This window comes from Colius striatus, chromosome 11, assembly GCF_028858725.1.
Source record: "Colius striatus isolate bColStr4 chromosome 11, bColStr4.1.hap1, whole genome shotgun sequence".
NCBI classification, from domain to species: Eukaryota; Metazoa; Chordata; class Aves; order Coliiformes; family Coliidae; genus Colius; species Colius striatus.
The window spans coordinates 15,906,961-15,924,930 of NC_084769.1; the positions used below are offsets into that span (position 1 = coordinate 15,906,961).

Below are 17,970 nucleotides of genomic sequence, written 5' to 3' on the forward strand. Positions count from 1 at the left end.
TTGAAAACTACTACACCATATTTCTTTGCCTAATAACACACATTAATCCTCCATTGAAATTGACAGGGCTATCTGAGCCAGATTTTGGCTTTAAGGGTTACAAAATACAGTCCAAACAAAAAAATTTAGCATTCTCACAAAAAAAAAAAAAAGAAATAAATTCTCAGCAGTATCCCTTTGGTTTTCTTTTGCTGTTTAAACCACAGAGGGCATCATCTATGAGCTTTGAAATTGTCTCCAAAACATGGCACTTCTTTTGAAATACGTGAGCAAAATATGAATATATCCAAGTACCCATTGCTACGTCTTTTTTCAGTCCAGTTTCCTAATGAAATGAATCTTGTGTGTTCCTTCTGTCTATCTGTCTGCTTAATCATCTGTTCATCCATCTGTCTCTTCCCATCAAGCAGTTTTGTATCCACTGACCAGTTTCATCCAGATTTGAAAGTGAAGTATAAAAGTCTCAGAAATTATTATCATCCTCCAAGTTGTATGTAAGTCAACGTTTGCCTTACAGAGACCCATTCAAGTGAGCAATAACGGAAAAAGGACTCCTTATTAGGGAACTAAACGAAATGGAAGACTTTTCTAGTTAGGAATGTAGTAGCATCAATTTTTTGCATAAGATTCCTTCCATAAACATGACTGCTGTTTAACAGGCAAAAGTAAAGTGTGAGATACTATTCAAGCACTCGTAGAAGAGATCTAACCCTTCTGACCTGTGCATGTTGAAAGCTCTGCAAAAAAAGGCTCTAACTCAGCACAGGCTTTGTAAAAGGATGGTTAACCAATGCTAACAGTAATGGTTGGAATTTATTTTCCCTGATTGCAGACTTCAGAAAGGCAGGTTTCTCAACTAAGCTAGTCTTTTAGGTTTACTGCTTGTAAAAAAAATCCCACGTCATTACCAAGGATTCGTCACATCTGTATTGGAGCTGAACGGATCTAATTGCAAGAATACTCTCTTGCAATGAATAGAATAGAATAGAATAGAATAGAATAGAATAGAATAGAATAGAATAGAATGGAATGGAATGGAATGGAATGGAATAGAATAGTTCCAATTGGAAGAGATCTACAGTGATCATCTAGGCCAATTGCCAGCTGCTGTCCTCTCTACAACACCTGTAGAGACAGTTTAGATAGACTCCTTTCTAGTAGTCAAATATCTCACCAGGATGGTTATTAGCTTTCCACCTACATAGTACTTACCACTCACATTTCATTAGGGAAGAAGAAAGTTAGTAATGAGTTGTTAATGAATCTCACAACAATAAAATTTCTGTGCAGAAAAACATTCAGTATACGGCTTCAATTAAGTTTTTTTTGTGCTCGGCTCTGTTAATGCATTCAATATGTTATTTGTTGAATAATGCCAGACAACCGTCCAAAAATAACAGACACGTGAGACTTTTTTTTGTTTTTTTCCCTCCCTTTTAAAAAATTATTGCACAATCTGTCTAGAATTGCTCAAATAAACGATAGATGGTAAAGAAGTTTTGCTAAAATTGCTCAACTCAATTCAGACAGCTTGGACTGATACATGAATGCTTTTCAGATAATAAAATGGGCTTTGTCTTTTTAAATGGAATAGATATGCAAAAGAAATCTGCATATTCATTGCAGAATCCTTGGAAAATGAGAAATGTTGTTGCCCTAAGCTATTATTTGCCTTGCAAGTTTCTAAGGTGTTTCAATATGTTTCATTTCCTTTGTTTAATATGTTCAATATTTAAAGCATTTGGAAGATTGTTTCCACTACAGATATCTCCATTAATAATATTAACCTCATCAATGCTCCAGGAAAGATCTGTGTCCCTGAAGAGCATATGCTAAACTTCCTGACATTTCCACTTGCAATGCTTAGTAGACAGTGCCTTAGGCAAGCACTGGTATATGAGCCGGATGTAGCTGGATGTAGCTGAATAAAATTCATATCAAATAAGTTAGGAGAAGGAGCAAAGAGAGCTGCTGTTTCCAAGAATTGTCACCTGTCAGACAGCCTTGCTACAAAATATTGATGGTGCGTCTCTGCAGCTCCTCTGAACCTATGTGCATGATGATTGGAAAGGATGTGGTGACTGGAGAACTGGCTGCTGCTGAACAGCTTAAAATTGCTGAATCCTAGCTGCCTTTCCCTCACTGCTGGAGTATTGTAGTCTCCCTTTTTGCTCCAACATATAGCTTTCATGAAAATTGAGTCAAAGTGCTTATCTTTCCCTGCTATTCCTTTAAAAACTGTTGGAGTGAATAATGGAGTCAAAACTTGTGAAGGTTACAAGGACAGTCAGCCATACAATAGGAACATAAAAAGTTAGTGCAAAAATGCTGTTGAATGTATTTGATGGAATTATTTCAAATACTAATAGCTCAGTCTGTTAGGGGATTTAACTTTAATGTTTGTCTTGAATAGTGTTGTGTCCATTAAAAGAATATGTTTCAGTGTAAACTAAGATCTAATCTTAAGAAGTTATTAAGATCATAAAATCAAACACAGTAAGAAACACAGAGATCACTTTATTCTCTGATGACATGGTCAAGACACCTGAGAGTCAGGACTGAGTCTCATAGACCTGTTAGATACAAATTAGAAGCACATTCTGGTAAATGATTACAAGCAGTTTAGCAGTTAAAATATCTTATTGTATCATATAATCATTTACACAAGGGGTTGGGATGGACTTTTCAAATCCTCCAAGACTTCTTGGCCTCTGACTTTCCACTGAAAGATTCTGGCTCAAATTTTTCCGCCTATGCTTCTAACATGCAAAGTTTAGGTCAGTGAGGTGTGCTTTTGTACTCTATCAAGAATCATAACTTAAATATCTGCTGAAGGTTATCAGATGGGCTTTCACTAAGTTCATAGTCAGCTCCTTTGATTACCTATGATCATTCGCCACATTTGCAACGTTTAATCAAATAAGCCAGCAGCTCCTTTCCATTCAGCTTTGATCTCAGTGAATGAGCCAACGGCTGTTTTGCTCCCATTTTGATTCAGCAAAAAATGACTAGAACTTGTTTACTTTGGAGAAGTCAGACAGAAATTATTTGGCAGATTCACTGGATGTTTACTGTTTCTTTCAAAACCTTCCCAACTAAAAAGCCTTCAAAAGGAGCACTTTGTTCTGATGAAGAGGAGCTGGGAGGAGGAGACACATGCAGAAAAACATCCTGATTGTGGACTGTACCTTATGGTTTCATTTGTAGCCCATTTGTCATTCCTTCTTTAATGAGGCAATACTAGGTTAATTTTTCTTCCCCTGCAAGATGTTGTACATTTGGAGATTGAGTCAACTTTGATGGCTATGGAGGAAAAATGTAAGTGACGGACTAGTTACATTAATATATTTCCATAGAAAAGTAAAGAACTTTGTTGTGACAATAAGCATGAGGCAGGCAAAACAGGGCACAAGTTTCAAAGTGCCACATGCAGCAGTTTCTGAAAAAGATTAGACCTTCTTCCAAGTCCACACACTTCATGCACCCTTTGTATCATAAAAAAGCAGCATTTGCTTTTCAGACACCACATAACATTCCCATAGGAACACATCAAAAACACGTGAGCAACAAGACCACCACTCAAAACTCATCTCACGATTTCTAAAGCATCCTTTTGTGAGCTTCATTGCCTGCTTGTTAAGGAACTTCAGTGCCAGGGAGGCAGCTCTTTTCCCTAACTTCTCCTCAGCTCTGGGTTTCTTCTGTCAACCCGAGACATTCTCATTTTTCTGATGCTATAAACAGCACAGAGATCCATCTGAATTTCTCTGGCATTTTTTACTATACATATATATCCATGTGAATATACAGGACACATTAAATATCTGTTACCAGAGGAGACATGGCCCTACAATAAGATCTTTCTCGAGTATGGAGTTGTATGGGATCTTTAAAAGTGTAACATTAATAGTACTTTTAAGGGAGGGATTGCTATTTTGATGCCTTTACTGGATGCACTTTGCTTAATTGCTGTCAGCATCAGTGATTGGTATTCAGCTACCTTGAGCTAAGGAGGTGAAGCACTTTACCGTATGTCTGTAGTAAATGCAAATAAACAAGAGTAAGTGGTTCAAAGTGAAAGGGGAATTGGAGGTGATAGGGGACAGGGGATGGTTCTTTTGGAGAATCAAACAGAAAAGTTTGACTTAACTAAAAAAAATCTGTGCTATTTCTAGATTATATATCCCTCTAAAAGACCTTTCTTTAACTTTAAAAATTTGTTATTTTTTTTTATTTCAAAATATAGACGATCTATTCAGTTTTAAAAGATCCTTATTATTTTTCACTTAAAATACTTTCTCAAATTGACTTCTAGTGCATCTCATCCTCTCTGATTTTCCCCAAGACTCAAGTACAATTCAGTTTCACAAAAGAAGTACGAAACTGTGTGAGTGAACCCATTACTTCCTAAATCATTGGAAAACACTTTTCTTGTTTACTTCCTAATGTTCTAGAGTGGTACAAAAACATTTTGCTGATACCATATACCAGAATCAAATGAGAACTGAAAAAATTACGTGGTAATCTTAATCTAATTAAAATTATTTGATAATGCCTTTTTATCCTCACTATGTTACAAAATATGTAAAGTCCTGAACAGACTTTTATTTTAATTGTATGAAAATGGATTTTTTATACTCAGGATTAATGACAAAGTACTTACTAGCTAGGATAACAAGAGGATTTGGCCCAGTGCATTTTAACTTTTTAGTCAGTCTGCATGATTTACCTCACATTTGGAGCACAGCTCAGTTACTTAGCCAAAAGATCATGTGGTTGTTGTTGTATGTCACCATTATTATTCTTATAATAATTTAGTACATAAATGGAAGCCAAATTATTCTGTCTCTTGTCCAGATTGACAGATGAGAAACTGTTCCTTAATTTTGAAAGAACAGCCTTGATGTGTTTCATTATCTAATGGGAGATGGTGATGGGTTTTTCAGCAGAATGTGTCAAATTGATGGGTTCAGGCTGATGACCCTTCGGGATAAGAGATGCCAGCTCTGGCAGGGGACTGCCTACTTACTGGCAAATATCAAAATAGGTAATGGCATATTTTTTAATCCAGAAAGGCCTCAGTGCAGTGCATCTGGTATTGTAACACAGGCTAGAGAGCAGCTTGAACAATTAACTATTTTTAACATGAAGTTTTCAGAAGTTGGTTCAACTCATTTTTTACACATGCATCTGCAGTGAACCAGTTCTAACTATAGCTTGTAAATTAAATCAGTGTGCTAAGGTTAATAGATTAATGATTTTCTCATGAATGCAATGTGTTGGCAAGGCACAAACGTAAACCAAAGGGCAAGGAGGACATACCACAGTTGCATAAACAATGGAGATGTTAAGACTTCATTAATTCTTCCATACTAAATATGTAGTAAGAAAAGTATTGCATCAGTGGACACGTTAAGACCTGCTTTTAAAGTCAAGACAAATGATGGCTGCAGGAAAGCACACAAAGAACAAAAATTTAAGAAATGTCAAATTGAAAACATTATAGTAAAGGTTTTTAACAATTGCAAAAACTTCCTGGTAGTCTCTGTACTCAATACTTTCAGAAATTTATAATGTTTTACTGAATCCAAATACAACCTTACCACTGTCTTCAGTGGAAGCAATTAGATAGCAATAAATGTTTTTGGAATTCCACCTAAATTCTTTGCACAAAATTGCAGTCTTCCTTTAAAATTGAAACTTTGCAAAAATAAGGCAAGATTGGTATGGTATATTGTACTAGGTCAATTCATAGAAACCTAAAAAGAAACAATAATTTACTAGACTCTCCAGTTATACTTAAAGCTCTCTTTAAAATGTATGAATAAATGAAAGAACAGTCACTACAGAGGCAAAATCCTTCTTTGAATTCATTTTATATCTGGCCTGAATTATGAACTGGATGTTATTCAGTTTGACCATCTCCCTTGTTTATTGGAAGTACATAGATAGATAGTACTAATATTTAAGACAAAATTATTAAACCTTTAATAGCTGAACTCCAAAGACACAATTCAGCCTACAGGCTGCTTACAGACCACTTCCTGTAACAACACAGTCAATAATTGGTGTGGTTCAGCAAAGCAAGTCCATGGATATACCAAGGTAAAGTCGGGTTGTTCCTCAACTGGAAGTCTCTCTAGCAGCAGTGTTTTTTATAAAGTGGTTGAGTGAGCTGATTAAAGAGGAAATCTTGCAGTGCATTTCCTAGTCTGCACACCTAGAAAAGCCCTAAGAAAGAATTGAAAGGTCTAAGGAGCTCAGGTCATCACTCATAAGGTTTGAATGAATTTTAAGCACTCCTTATGAACAGGCACAGCAAGAGAGAAAATAGGTAGTCCAAGATAGCACTTAAGAGATCTACTTGAGTGTAATTTAGCAGCCATGGCTTCATGTCAGATTGTAACTACAAGCAGGCAGCAATGGAGCATCATGACAAGAGATGGCTTAGATTGCTAAGAATCAAAAGCACAGACCTGTGGTTAGGAGTATACTGAAATGCTGGAGCTGGAGCAGTGCTGCCTGACTGCAGTTCAGTGGCTTTGAAAACTGAGTTGTAAAAGCTACTTATCACATGTAGATATCTGTATACTCAGTGAGATTGACTGACTCAATCCAACAGAGCAGTATCACCCACAGCTGCAAGGAAATCATGACAAAGCCAGCTGTATTCTTGGGCTTTTCTATCTATATTCAACACCTCTTAGCAGTAAGCAGTTACCCATCTTTAGTTTGGAGCTTTATCTTAGGAAATAAGACACTAAGTTTAGGGTAAGGTCTATGTTATCCCATCAAATTAGTCCTGTGTATGACACAGCAAAGATTTGGTAGATCAACTCAAAAGATTAGATCCATCCTTTAGGATAATTCCCATGCATTTATCAAATGTGCCAAATGGGAATCCCCTTGCAGGTACAGTTTTTCTTTCATACTGTTTCCATTTATAAATCCATAACAAGCAAATATATATGTAATTAAACTGCTAACCACAGTGCTGACTGCAAAACCACTAAGTGTGCAAGTACCTTTTTTTTTTTTTTACTGGAAACTCCTTTGATAGGCAAAAAATATGCCTGAAAAATCGAAAGCTTGAACTTCTCTGCAAATGTATCCCATATGTTACTAACAGTAGCCACAGATGCAGTGTCCTGAGACGCTGGATCATGCAGCAAAAGATCACCTAGGACAACAGTCACCCTGTTCTGTGGTCAACAATTGACGCACAAAGGAAAAGTCAGACCCTCATGCTTGCAGTAGAATATGCACTGTGGAGAGTGATGCCACGTCATGGTGTTAGCTGCTTGCTGAATAGGACAACATTGTCAGCTTAACAGATTGATGCCAATGACATGATAGCTCAAAATGGATCCAATATTCTTCTGAAAACTTAGAAAGTACAATACGGAAACAAAAACTTTTCTGCAAAGTGATGATAGTGTAATCCATTATCAAAAAGCACTGTGGTGGCAAGTACTAGAGATAAGGCACTTGTTATCTGAATCTGAGAGGCACCTGGGAACAACAGGAAAGAGTAGAGAGTTACTCACATGCCTTTTTATAATTAAAGGGATAATGATTTGATCTGGCATTAATGTTTGGAAGCAAAGCTGTGTGGCTAGGGAAGCACTTTAGAATTCACACCTTCAAGTATTTGATTGCGGTAGAGGAGCCTGCTTTTTTGGCATGCAGAATGTATTTGGTGTATAAAGAAACACAGAACAGTTTGACCTTGAAGCAATTAATCTCTTCTGAGGCACACGGGTTTTGAATGGACATAGAGATAATTAGAGTTTTTAAATTACACAAGGCATGCTCAATCTTTCCATCAGTATATCGCTGAAAAAAAAAGTGTGGGAAGTATCTGTGGGTGAGAGGAAAGGACTCTTACTTTCTAGAAGTAAAGCATTTCCCATGTTTAGAGATCTCAGCTCTCCTCAGTTTATAGCAATTTGATATAAGAGACCAGACATGAGTAAGGAGAATGCTGCTGATAGTGTCATATCCTTGCATGATTTATCACAGATTTAGCAAAAGAAGAGCTAGATAGCAGCATAGTGCCATTATTGAATTTACAGAAGGATTTTAAATTAGCATTTCCAGTTTTTCCAGAAAAATTTTGTATGTACTTACCAAAGGAAAATTTTAAAAGGCCTCACATAAAGCTATTTTCCTTCTTTGGAAACCAGTATAATCTAGAATTGCATAAAGAGAGAAAAAATAAACAAAGAATGCCCTTTGTTAAACTTAGTATGGAAAAAATCCAGAAGCTCATTGTCTTCTCAAACATCCACATAATTAAGGACTAAGTAGACTGATAGCAACGGCATGAAATTAGGAACTAAAAACAAGATAAAAATTCTGCCCCTATGAACTACAAGAAAGCTAGTGAAAAAGTGCTTGTCTGTACAAACATACTTCCATTTAAAGTCTATAACAAATAATGAGGAGAGGAAAAATCCTCTATCCATTAGTTGTTTCAGATATTCTTAGTAAGTTCTATAATTAAGATAAAAATGTAGTTCAAATTCTAACTGCTTTTCCAGGAGCTTACAACATATCAAACCAATTTCTTCTTAAAAAGACATGGTCAGGTATTCTTCTTTTACATTTAAATTGCAAAGTTATCGTTTTTTAATAAATTATAATCCAATATAAAATGTAATTTGGTTTATCTCCACCAAATTCAGACTTACTCTAAGTGAGGATTCTGTTTTACACCATGTACATAACAGGCTTGCCTTGATTCCAAATGTAGGTTTAAAAGAAATCAAAAGCTAAGATTCAAAACAGGATATTGCAGATAAATAAATACTAATTGAAATCAATAGAGTCAGATTAATTTGCATCTAATTAAGATCCAGACCATACTCTGAAGGGCCATAAATGGGAAAACAAATAGGCACCAATATTTTTTCCCCAAAACTACCTTTCTGAGAGTAATCACAGTACCTAAGCGCTCTTAATTTAATCATTCGCTGGAGGATGTTACAGGTAAGTGTTCATAATAAACAGTAGCTGTTTCCCTGGAGGCCATGATAGTTGGCATAATGTGCTAGCTATTTATTTTCCACTGTTAAGGTGACAGAAAACGTTACAGTACAGCTAAGTTTAATAAGAAGTTTCATAAATGTCTTTTGCTAATGAGATATTTTGTTTAAGTTCTGAGTTTCAGAGGTTAAAATAATAGAGTACCAGCAGTACAGTCACTGTTGTTACATATGATCCAATTCCTTTTTCTTTAATTAACTTCTGTATGTTCTAATCTATTTATAGATGGAGACATTGAGAGCCCCACAGCTGGAGCAGATGTGGCTGTTATTGGAGGTAAGTAGCAGACCATACTAAGCAGAACCATTAGAATTAAAACAGCAGGTTGGTTGATTTCTTGCATTTTGCAAAACCCCTACTTTGCTGACAAGACAACAGGAGCAGCACAATTAGAGTTAATTAGGCCAGTGGGAAATCTGCTCCCAGAGAGGCTATTGGCAAGATAACGAGACAAGATAATGAGCATAAACTATATAGTGAGTAGTACCATCCCCATCCGTTCCTTGTTTTAGAACAAAAAAAAAGTCCAGAAGTAAAGTCAACTTCTGATATTCTTCATTATTCACTGAGCCAAGATTGTCATTTAATGTAGAACTGGTGTAGCACCTCTGATTTGAGACATCCTAGCTTTTGTCAGCTGACCCTTTATTTTTACAGAATGTATCACAGTGCATTTCCTGGTGTTCCATAAAAGCTCTCTCGTGCATTTAAACTAAATACAGTTGTCAGAATAAACGAGTAAAGCTATGTTCATGGAGAGAACCTGTCTTTTTATTTTTATTGTGTTTGTTCATTTCCATGCTAACGCACTAATTTCAGTCATTCACAAGGGGGTATGCCAATCATTAGTGCAAATTGGTGAGGTTCTGCTATATTTCCCTCAGGTCCCATCTCCCATAACTTTAATTTCGGCTTTCTATGAACAAGTAGCAGGTAAATTGATTTGTACTTAGTCCCTACGGCTTATTAATATTGTGCTACATCCAAAGCCTATTAAAGCCTCTTGTGTCAAGGGATACCAGTGAGGTCCTAAAAATTGATGAAGCTCCCATTGAAAATATGATGTTATTGTAAACCTAAAGTTCTTTGTATAAACAGTTTCATTTCTGCTAGAAGTAATTTCCCACTTCCAGAACCAGACACCATAAAATCTGCAGGATAGCATTACAGGCATAGTTTTTAAGAAAAAAGTTATATTTTTTTTTTTTTACCCTGCCAATATTCTTATGTTAGTTCCTGTATTTTTATGCCAGTATCTCCATTGAGTTGACTGATGCTGATAAGTCTGAAGCTTTGTAGATACCCACTCCTACCACGTATCTTGATCACTAGAAATGTCCCTCGTTGTCTCTGCAGAACAGTAAACATTTAATCTGACCAAACATAACAATTCAGTTGTAGAAGAGGAATCAACTACCACTCACACGATCCATTGACAGATAAAGCCCAAGGGGAGTAACTCAGATGATGCTTCCTGAAATGCAGAGCCCTACAAGTCAGATTAATTCTTACCTATTGCATCTTTACAGCAGTTTCACACTCCACATACGGAATTTTCCTAGGAATGTTGTGTTCTGATGCTTTTCTGTGTGTATTTCTTTAAGATTTGGTTTACTCCTAGAATCACGTGAATACAGAATCATCTCAGTATCATGTACTTGGACAGAATCACAGCTGAAGTGTTTATAAGCACATCCTAGTTGTATTCAAGAAAAGGGTTAAAAAGTAAAATCACACAAGTTGAATGAACTTTGAAATACGTCATTTATTTTCAGGATTCTGAAGTAAAAAATTGATTTGTGAGGAAGGGTATACAGCTTGTAATTGTTATGCAATTAACTTGTCAAGGATGCCTTTCTTTTGTGAAATGCCTTTCGCAATAGAAAAGGAAAAAACAAAAAAAGAAAAGGTCTCTGGTAAGCAAGGACACACAGTATTCTCTGCATAACCACTCCTGGAACTTCAGTTTGCTTCCCTTCACTAGGAGTACTTCCATTCACCATTTGAGTTACCTATGGAAATCTTTGTCCAGTCAACACATTGCTAGTAATTAGTCTTAGTCCAGGCAACAGAAAAGATCTACCGAGAATCCCTACTTCTTGCCAGGTGCCACTTCCGTATTCATTACAATCAGACTTTCTTAATTAGAGCTTAGCATGAAATAGCAGCTTGCAAAAACAGAGTAGTACTGCAGTCACATGGCTACTGATCTGTTGAAAGCCTCCTGAGAAGTATCCAGTACCCTACTCTTCTGAAATGGACTACACTTGTGGAGGCAGGGTCGGGTTTCCTACAAATTCTCCTATCATTTTTCCCTTATGTTCTCTATTTATCCTCATTTTGTAATTAACTTTTAGTTCCAATTTGTTCAACCAAATCAAGCCATTGATTTGAAAGAAAGCTAGTGGAAATTTGGTCTCCATTCCTGCAGTATCTATATCTCGTCATTTGCAGTGTCAGATTCCGTTCTGAGTCTGTCCCCTGCAATGTGCAAACGTTTTATGATACGTGGGCTTTTCCTTATCAAATAATTCAAGCTGTGATGTCTGGCTGTGAGATACTGCTCTTATTTTATTAGTGGCAATACATTTTACTGGTCTCTCTCCTCCAGGTGTGATTGCTGCAGTGGTGTTTGTCCTCATTTGCCTGCTGGTGGTGATGGTCCGGTATATGTACAGACATAAGGGCACTTACCACACCAATGAGGCAAAAGGAACTGAGTTTGCTGAAAGTGCAGATGCTGCTTTGAAAAATGACCCTGCTCTCCAGGAAGCAGTGGATGAGAGCAAAAAGGAATATTTCATCTGAGAGGCAAGGATTTCTATGGAGCCTTCCCCAAGGGAATCAATCAGAAATGCTACATCAACAGAAGTGCTGAGAGATGGATACTATGAAGATACAGGCAAGCATCCTAACTGAAAAGTATCTCTCTACCTTTTTTGTCGCTGCGTTGTTTCGTTTCCTCTGCGGGTGAAGAACTAAATGCCAGATACTTGCCTGTTGATTTTATTAGCAACACAGCTGGTCACAGTTGAAATCAATATCAGATAAGAAGAAACAAAATCTCAGTATGAGTGATACACCAAAAGCAGATAAAGATAGCAAATGTCAAGCCTTGACATTTGGTGAAAGTAGCAGATGCCAATGGAAAACAGCCTCTTAGAGTTAATGATGCATCTTACACCAACATGATACAGAACTACCTGAAAGTGAATTTCAGATGGTCACAGAACAAACATTAAACTAGATAAAGCTGAAGCAGCTGGAACAAAAATATCTATGTAGCCCAGATATCTCTTCTCTCCTTTAAATGTGCAATTTTATCAGCAGAGAGAAGTTTCATTTATTTGTTTGGGGATTTAGATTGGGTTTTTAAAAAAAAAAAAACTAAAAATCAAAGACACTTCAAACAAAAAAGACTGTTGGAAAATATGAAAGTATAAGAATGAAGGATCAATTCCTAACTTTCTCTGCATGGCAGCTTGAGAACTGCAAAATGTGGGAATTTATGCTGTAGTATATAATAGTCAATAGACTCAACAATATGTTTCAATTAGTTGGTAGGTTCTCTGTGCGCATACATAAATAGATATTAAAAGGTAAAGCATCTTGGTTTGAACAGGCCTTCAAAAACAATGGAGCTCAGATAGATTTTTTTGATGTAAGACATTTTTGTTTGAGAATTTATTTATTTACTTTGCCTTGGAAAATTCTCTTGAACACTTACCAGCAGGATTTTGGATTTTTGCGGGGAGAGGAATTCAGTTCTGGTGCAGGCACAGATAAATCTTTTACAAATGCAACTGTAAGACTGCCACTATAAAGAAGCTTGTTCATCTGAATCCCACTGGCTTGTATTGATGTCTCCCTGTTTGGCCTCTATATATCCTTTGCACTATGCTAGATAAGAGAACTACACTGACCATGGATGTTTTATTATAAATAAATGATCTTATTCCTCGCCTAAGAATCAACAGTAGTGAGTTTCTTTACCTTAAGCTGGCTTCCTAATTATCTCCAGAAGTATGATAATATTTTCTGCATCTACTCATACCCAGCTACAATGGACCACAGAATGGGAAAAATACACAATTACAAATTAAGGCCCTGATGAGCTCTGCTCAATTTGATATGTTTTTTTCCATTGTTTTGACTATGTATGTGTGTACATATATATGTCATCTGTAACTTTGCTTTCAAGACACTGTTGATGATCACTTGTGCTCTCTTCTGGGCACCAAAGCTTGGAAAGCTCCTGGATTCCACTATTCATTATCATTATTATTCCCAACAATGCTGTAAGAGAAGACAGATCTGAACAAGAAAAGACTCTGAGGATCCAACTGAAGAAATGGGTTATTTTTTGTCTTTTCATCACAATCTCAGTCTTTTCTCAGTATTGGAAGGAGATGGACTCTTAATTATTCTTAGAATACAGATTTCTTTCAACTTGAGCTTGCTGATTAATAGTTAGGCAACTATGTCATACCTGATACACAGGAGAACCTGAATTGAAGTGTCTTTTGGGGAAAGGAGGGGAGTCATTTTTTTAATTATGAGGTGGACTGAGACAGACTAACTGTCCACATTGGAACTATAGAGGCCAGATTTTCTGGTAGTACAACATGCATTCAGTGGAACTTGGCCAATCCTTACCAGTTCAGTCAACACTAGACTTTGTGTAATTGCTTCCCCTAAATCTGAACTCAATGCAACTACCAGTCTTTGACTATATCCCTTCTTAGTAACTTAATTAAATCTCTTTATCCTATTTTCCCTATCCATCTAGGCTGAAAACACTCCAAGCATACAGCAACAGCTTTCCTACCAGTAATGAGCTACTTTGAATATTTGCAGAGCAGTGATTCTGGCAAGAGCTATGGTTTCAGTTAGTTTATGCTTTTACAGTGTCTTTTTTAGTTCCAGGGCTTTGTGTATTTAAAAATTGCTCAAGAACAGTGAACAGAAGAGATAGAGATTTTCTGTTTAGTTGGGTTTTTTTAGGATAAATTCTGCTTTATAATGAAGAAAGCTCAAGACATCTGATGAATGGCAGATTCTAATGGCTTCATCATCCTGCAACTTTTACACATACATTAATTCTATTGTCTTGAGTCATTCAGTTAAGTTATTAAACTTATTATAACTTTTAGGACTGATTAGTCAAACAACCTTCTTCAAGCAACACAGTGTGCTAAAACAAACATTATATACAACACCAAGATGTCTCAATTGACAGACAAAGCTTTTTATCACTGATGATTAAATTATTTTTATTATTTACTTCTTGAATAGAAGAATTAAGAAAACAGTTTCTTTTCCTCAGATGCTTTTATTCCAGATGCCTCTACTGCTGCGGCATATTGTCTTGTGAGTCTCTGGTACCCATTCTCCCCAATCATGGTTGCCATTCTTGCTTACAATCCCCCAGACTCTCATCTGGATCCCTATGCTAAAGGATTAGAGAGTTACTTACATATTTATTTATTTGCCTTTATTGATGAAGAAACTTTGCCCCACTCTCCCAGCCAATTTTCAAAAACTTTAACTTCAAATTGCCAATCTTTTGTCAAATGTTATCAAACTTGAACAACCTGAACTGAGACTGATTTACAGGGTGATCATATATGCTTCATTTTCACAGAAAAAAAAAAGTCTGAAAGCTCTATAGTTGGTGAAATTTAATGCTTTAAGTCTCCGGTGTTCAGTAAATAAGGTAATAGCATGATGATCTCTCAAGGAACTTTTTCCCTTTAGGTCTTAATGCTCTGTGAAAGCTTGTTAAATCCCACTTTGCATAGAAAGCCACAGGTTCACACTTAGAAGTCATTTTTTCAGTGCTATATAGGAAAGCTGTGCCTCAAAATGACCAATATTTGCTGGAGTTGGAAGAGGGAAGATATGATCTTGTAGGAATACAAGATGTATATAGAAATCACAAGAGTTAAACACAATATTTCTTACTACATTGGTGAGCTTTAAGAGTCTATCTGTGGAGTTTTGTCTCACTGAAAAAAACAAATGATGGTTTGCAAAGGTAAATTAATCTTTTTTTAAACCATCTCTTGGTGAGCTTTGAAAAGAGTCTTCACAGGTTTAATATACTACCATTCTGCCTTAATACCTGGAAGTCAATTTCTTCTAATTTTTTAGAGCATACATGTACAGTTCTCCTCTGCACAAAAATGACTGATTGCCAGTGTCAGCCCCTGTAGCAACATTACAGCTCAGCAGAGTAATTCTGTCCAAAAGCAGTCAGTCTTAAATGTGTATCTGACCACCCATTACTGAACCTGATATACATTTTTTTCTAGGGCTTCACCTCTATCATTCCAGGTTTTCCTAAGGTCCAATGCACTATTATACATTAATGCCAATCTGAGGAGGATTTAATTAGCCAAGGTAGCTATTTATTTTTTTCTTTTCTTTTTAGAACAACAGGACCAAATCACTTTGGGGGGCTAATTAAAAACACTACTATCTCTCATAATACCAACATCAATTTTTCTCTAAATCAAATCCAGGGACTATTAGGGGAACACCAGAACAGGAAAATAAAAAGGACTGCTTCTTTTCAGCAAGGAATGCAGACAAGGTGTTGAAACATTTATAGCTGTGGGATAAGTAGCATAGCACTACTAGCTACAGCCCTCAAGATTCCTCACAGAATACAGGAAACACTAAGACAAGATGTAAATCAGTAGAAAGATACAGAGTAGGAGAAGGTAATTAGACGCCAATAGAAATGGAGAGCAGTTTTTCATCAAACAAAATACGTTTGGAGAAGTCTAAGCATGCCTTCTGAAGGTAACTACTGACAACAAATTTCTTTGAATTATATAAGGAGCTTGAATTCCTTGAATGTGCAAGTCCAGTCAAAAATATGCTAGGAAATACACACCAAAAGAGTATTCATATTAAATGTATTAAGAGCTGTTTATTGCATTTTCTAAAATCACTCAATTCTTCACATAAGAAAGCTTTGTAAGTTTAGAAAATACAGAAGCTTCACAGCAGCCATTCATATAAGACAGAAAACTAAAGAACCCCTGAACAAGCAATGAATACACATCCGATGTCTGGAAATTTAGATACTTAATAAAGGAAGATAACAATATCAAAGAAAAAAAATATGGTGAGTAAAAATTCCAGACATATAGCAAAGAAATGAAATATTTGTAGTAGCAGAGGCCTTTCTGTAGCTCAAGGTGGTAATATTGTCAGTGATTGGAAATACGGAACCCTTATTCTACAAGATTATTCCCCGTGTGGTTGGGATGAAATCCCACTGAATTCAGCAGGACAAGACTTTCACTGACTATATTTATCTTCCCTTCAAAAATTTATATTCCCTCTCATGTCATAGAGAAACACACTAAATTAAAGTAGAAATCTTTGTAAGTGCTGATATTTCAGCATAACCTCTTGCCTTCACATCATTTTTCTATTTTTTCAACCTGTATGTATGATGGAAGGTATCTGATACACTGTATTAAAGTCTATTTGAATTGCAGCATTGCTAAGACAAGAATAGACAATACAGATCATTCAAAGTTTACTGCTTGTATGTTAAAGATGATTATAGTGTTTGTATTTGCCAAATCTATTAATACATTGCTGATGTAAATCTATTCTGAATTGAAAAAAGCTAAAATATGAAGAAATAAAGAGCTTTATAATTAAAGTTGTCATTTTCAGCATTCAAAAGACTGATCTCATATTTTTGTTCTCTTTTAAAATACTATGAACTCTTAGAATTTCCAATTATGTTGTTTTCATAAGAATGTACATTAAAAAGGAAGAGTAGACTAGACTTCTTAATAGAGCATACAAACTCTAAAAGATATACTGCTGGTGTTTGCACTAAAAAAGCAAGAGAATGTTTTAATAGATCTAAAGGGGAGCCACACTTCAAATACGAAATCAAACAATAATTCCCCCTGAAGGAACATTACCTTGTGGATGCCAGTGTGGACCTATGAACTATTATCTAAGGCCTGGTATTCTTAAAAATTTTAGGCATATGTAAATATCTAATGAGTATTTACTGATGGATGGCCTATCTTCCATTCAATTTCTACCAAATGTGAATACTGGCTTTGTTCTTCATGCTTTCCAGGAGATTTCTCTTTTATCTTAATATATCTCTCGTTAAAGAGTAATATCTCAAAATATTGAAAACATGGAGGGTATAAGGACAGAGTAACATTGTTGTTTTAATATTCATAAGTGAAAAAGGTATGGTAAGCATCACTGTTCCAATAGGCCTTTAATATCCAGAACTAGAGGCCATCGGTAGACAAATGGTTCATTAGCAATGCTCCTGACGGGACGACAAACAGAGAGGTAAGACTACTAAAGATTACATACTGGATCCTCCATTATTAGCCAGAATATTATGGAAATTTGGCCTTGATTCATATCACCTCTGACAGCAGGATTCAGTGTTACTGAAGGCACTTCAGTAGCCCAAATCTGATGGCTTTTACTTTTACCACTGGTACTGTATAGAACGTCATTCCATGGAGACTGGCCATAGGCTGTTTGCCAAGAAATAATGAAAGTGAGCTGGAACTAAATTCATCGTTTATGGATGAACATTAGTTGACAAGCTTATAGCAGGAACAAAAAGCCAAGTAAAGGAAAAAATACCAAAAGGAAGCATATGAAAATAAGAGTTTTCAGCAATATGTGCCATCACATACCCACATTTCCGACGTAAATTTGATTTGCTTCACACCTCTTCTGTCACTGGTGCTGAACCTAAATCCTTAGTACAGGATATGAAAGTATTGAGAGGTTAGTACAGGATATGAGTACACTGAGAAAGAAAAGAGTCCAGACCTTGCAGTAATGAACCTGCTCCCTAACAAAGGTTTTGGTTAATAATTCCATTTCAGCCAGTCTTGCTATGGGTACTGT

At 36.1% G+C, this 17,970-nt stretch overlaps 1 protein-coding gene across 1 annotated transcript in view; it reads left to right on the forward strand.

Moving 5' to 3' along the window:
* GYPC (glycophorin C (Gerbich blood group)) overlaps positions 1-13,009 on the forward strand; it is a 28,151-nt gene extending 15,142 nt beyond the window's left edge. The window contains exons 2-3 of the mRNA XM_010199735.2: positions 9,274-9,324; positions 11,660-13,009. Coding sequence (XP_010198037.1) covers positions 9,274-9,324; positions 11,660-11,856 — 248 coding nt within the window. The 3' untranslated portion in view covers positions 11,857-13,009. The remainder of the gene's footprint in view (positions 1-9,273; positions 9,325-11,659) is intronic.
* Positions 13,010-17,970: the final 4,961 nt, after the last annotated feature.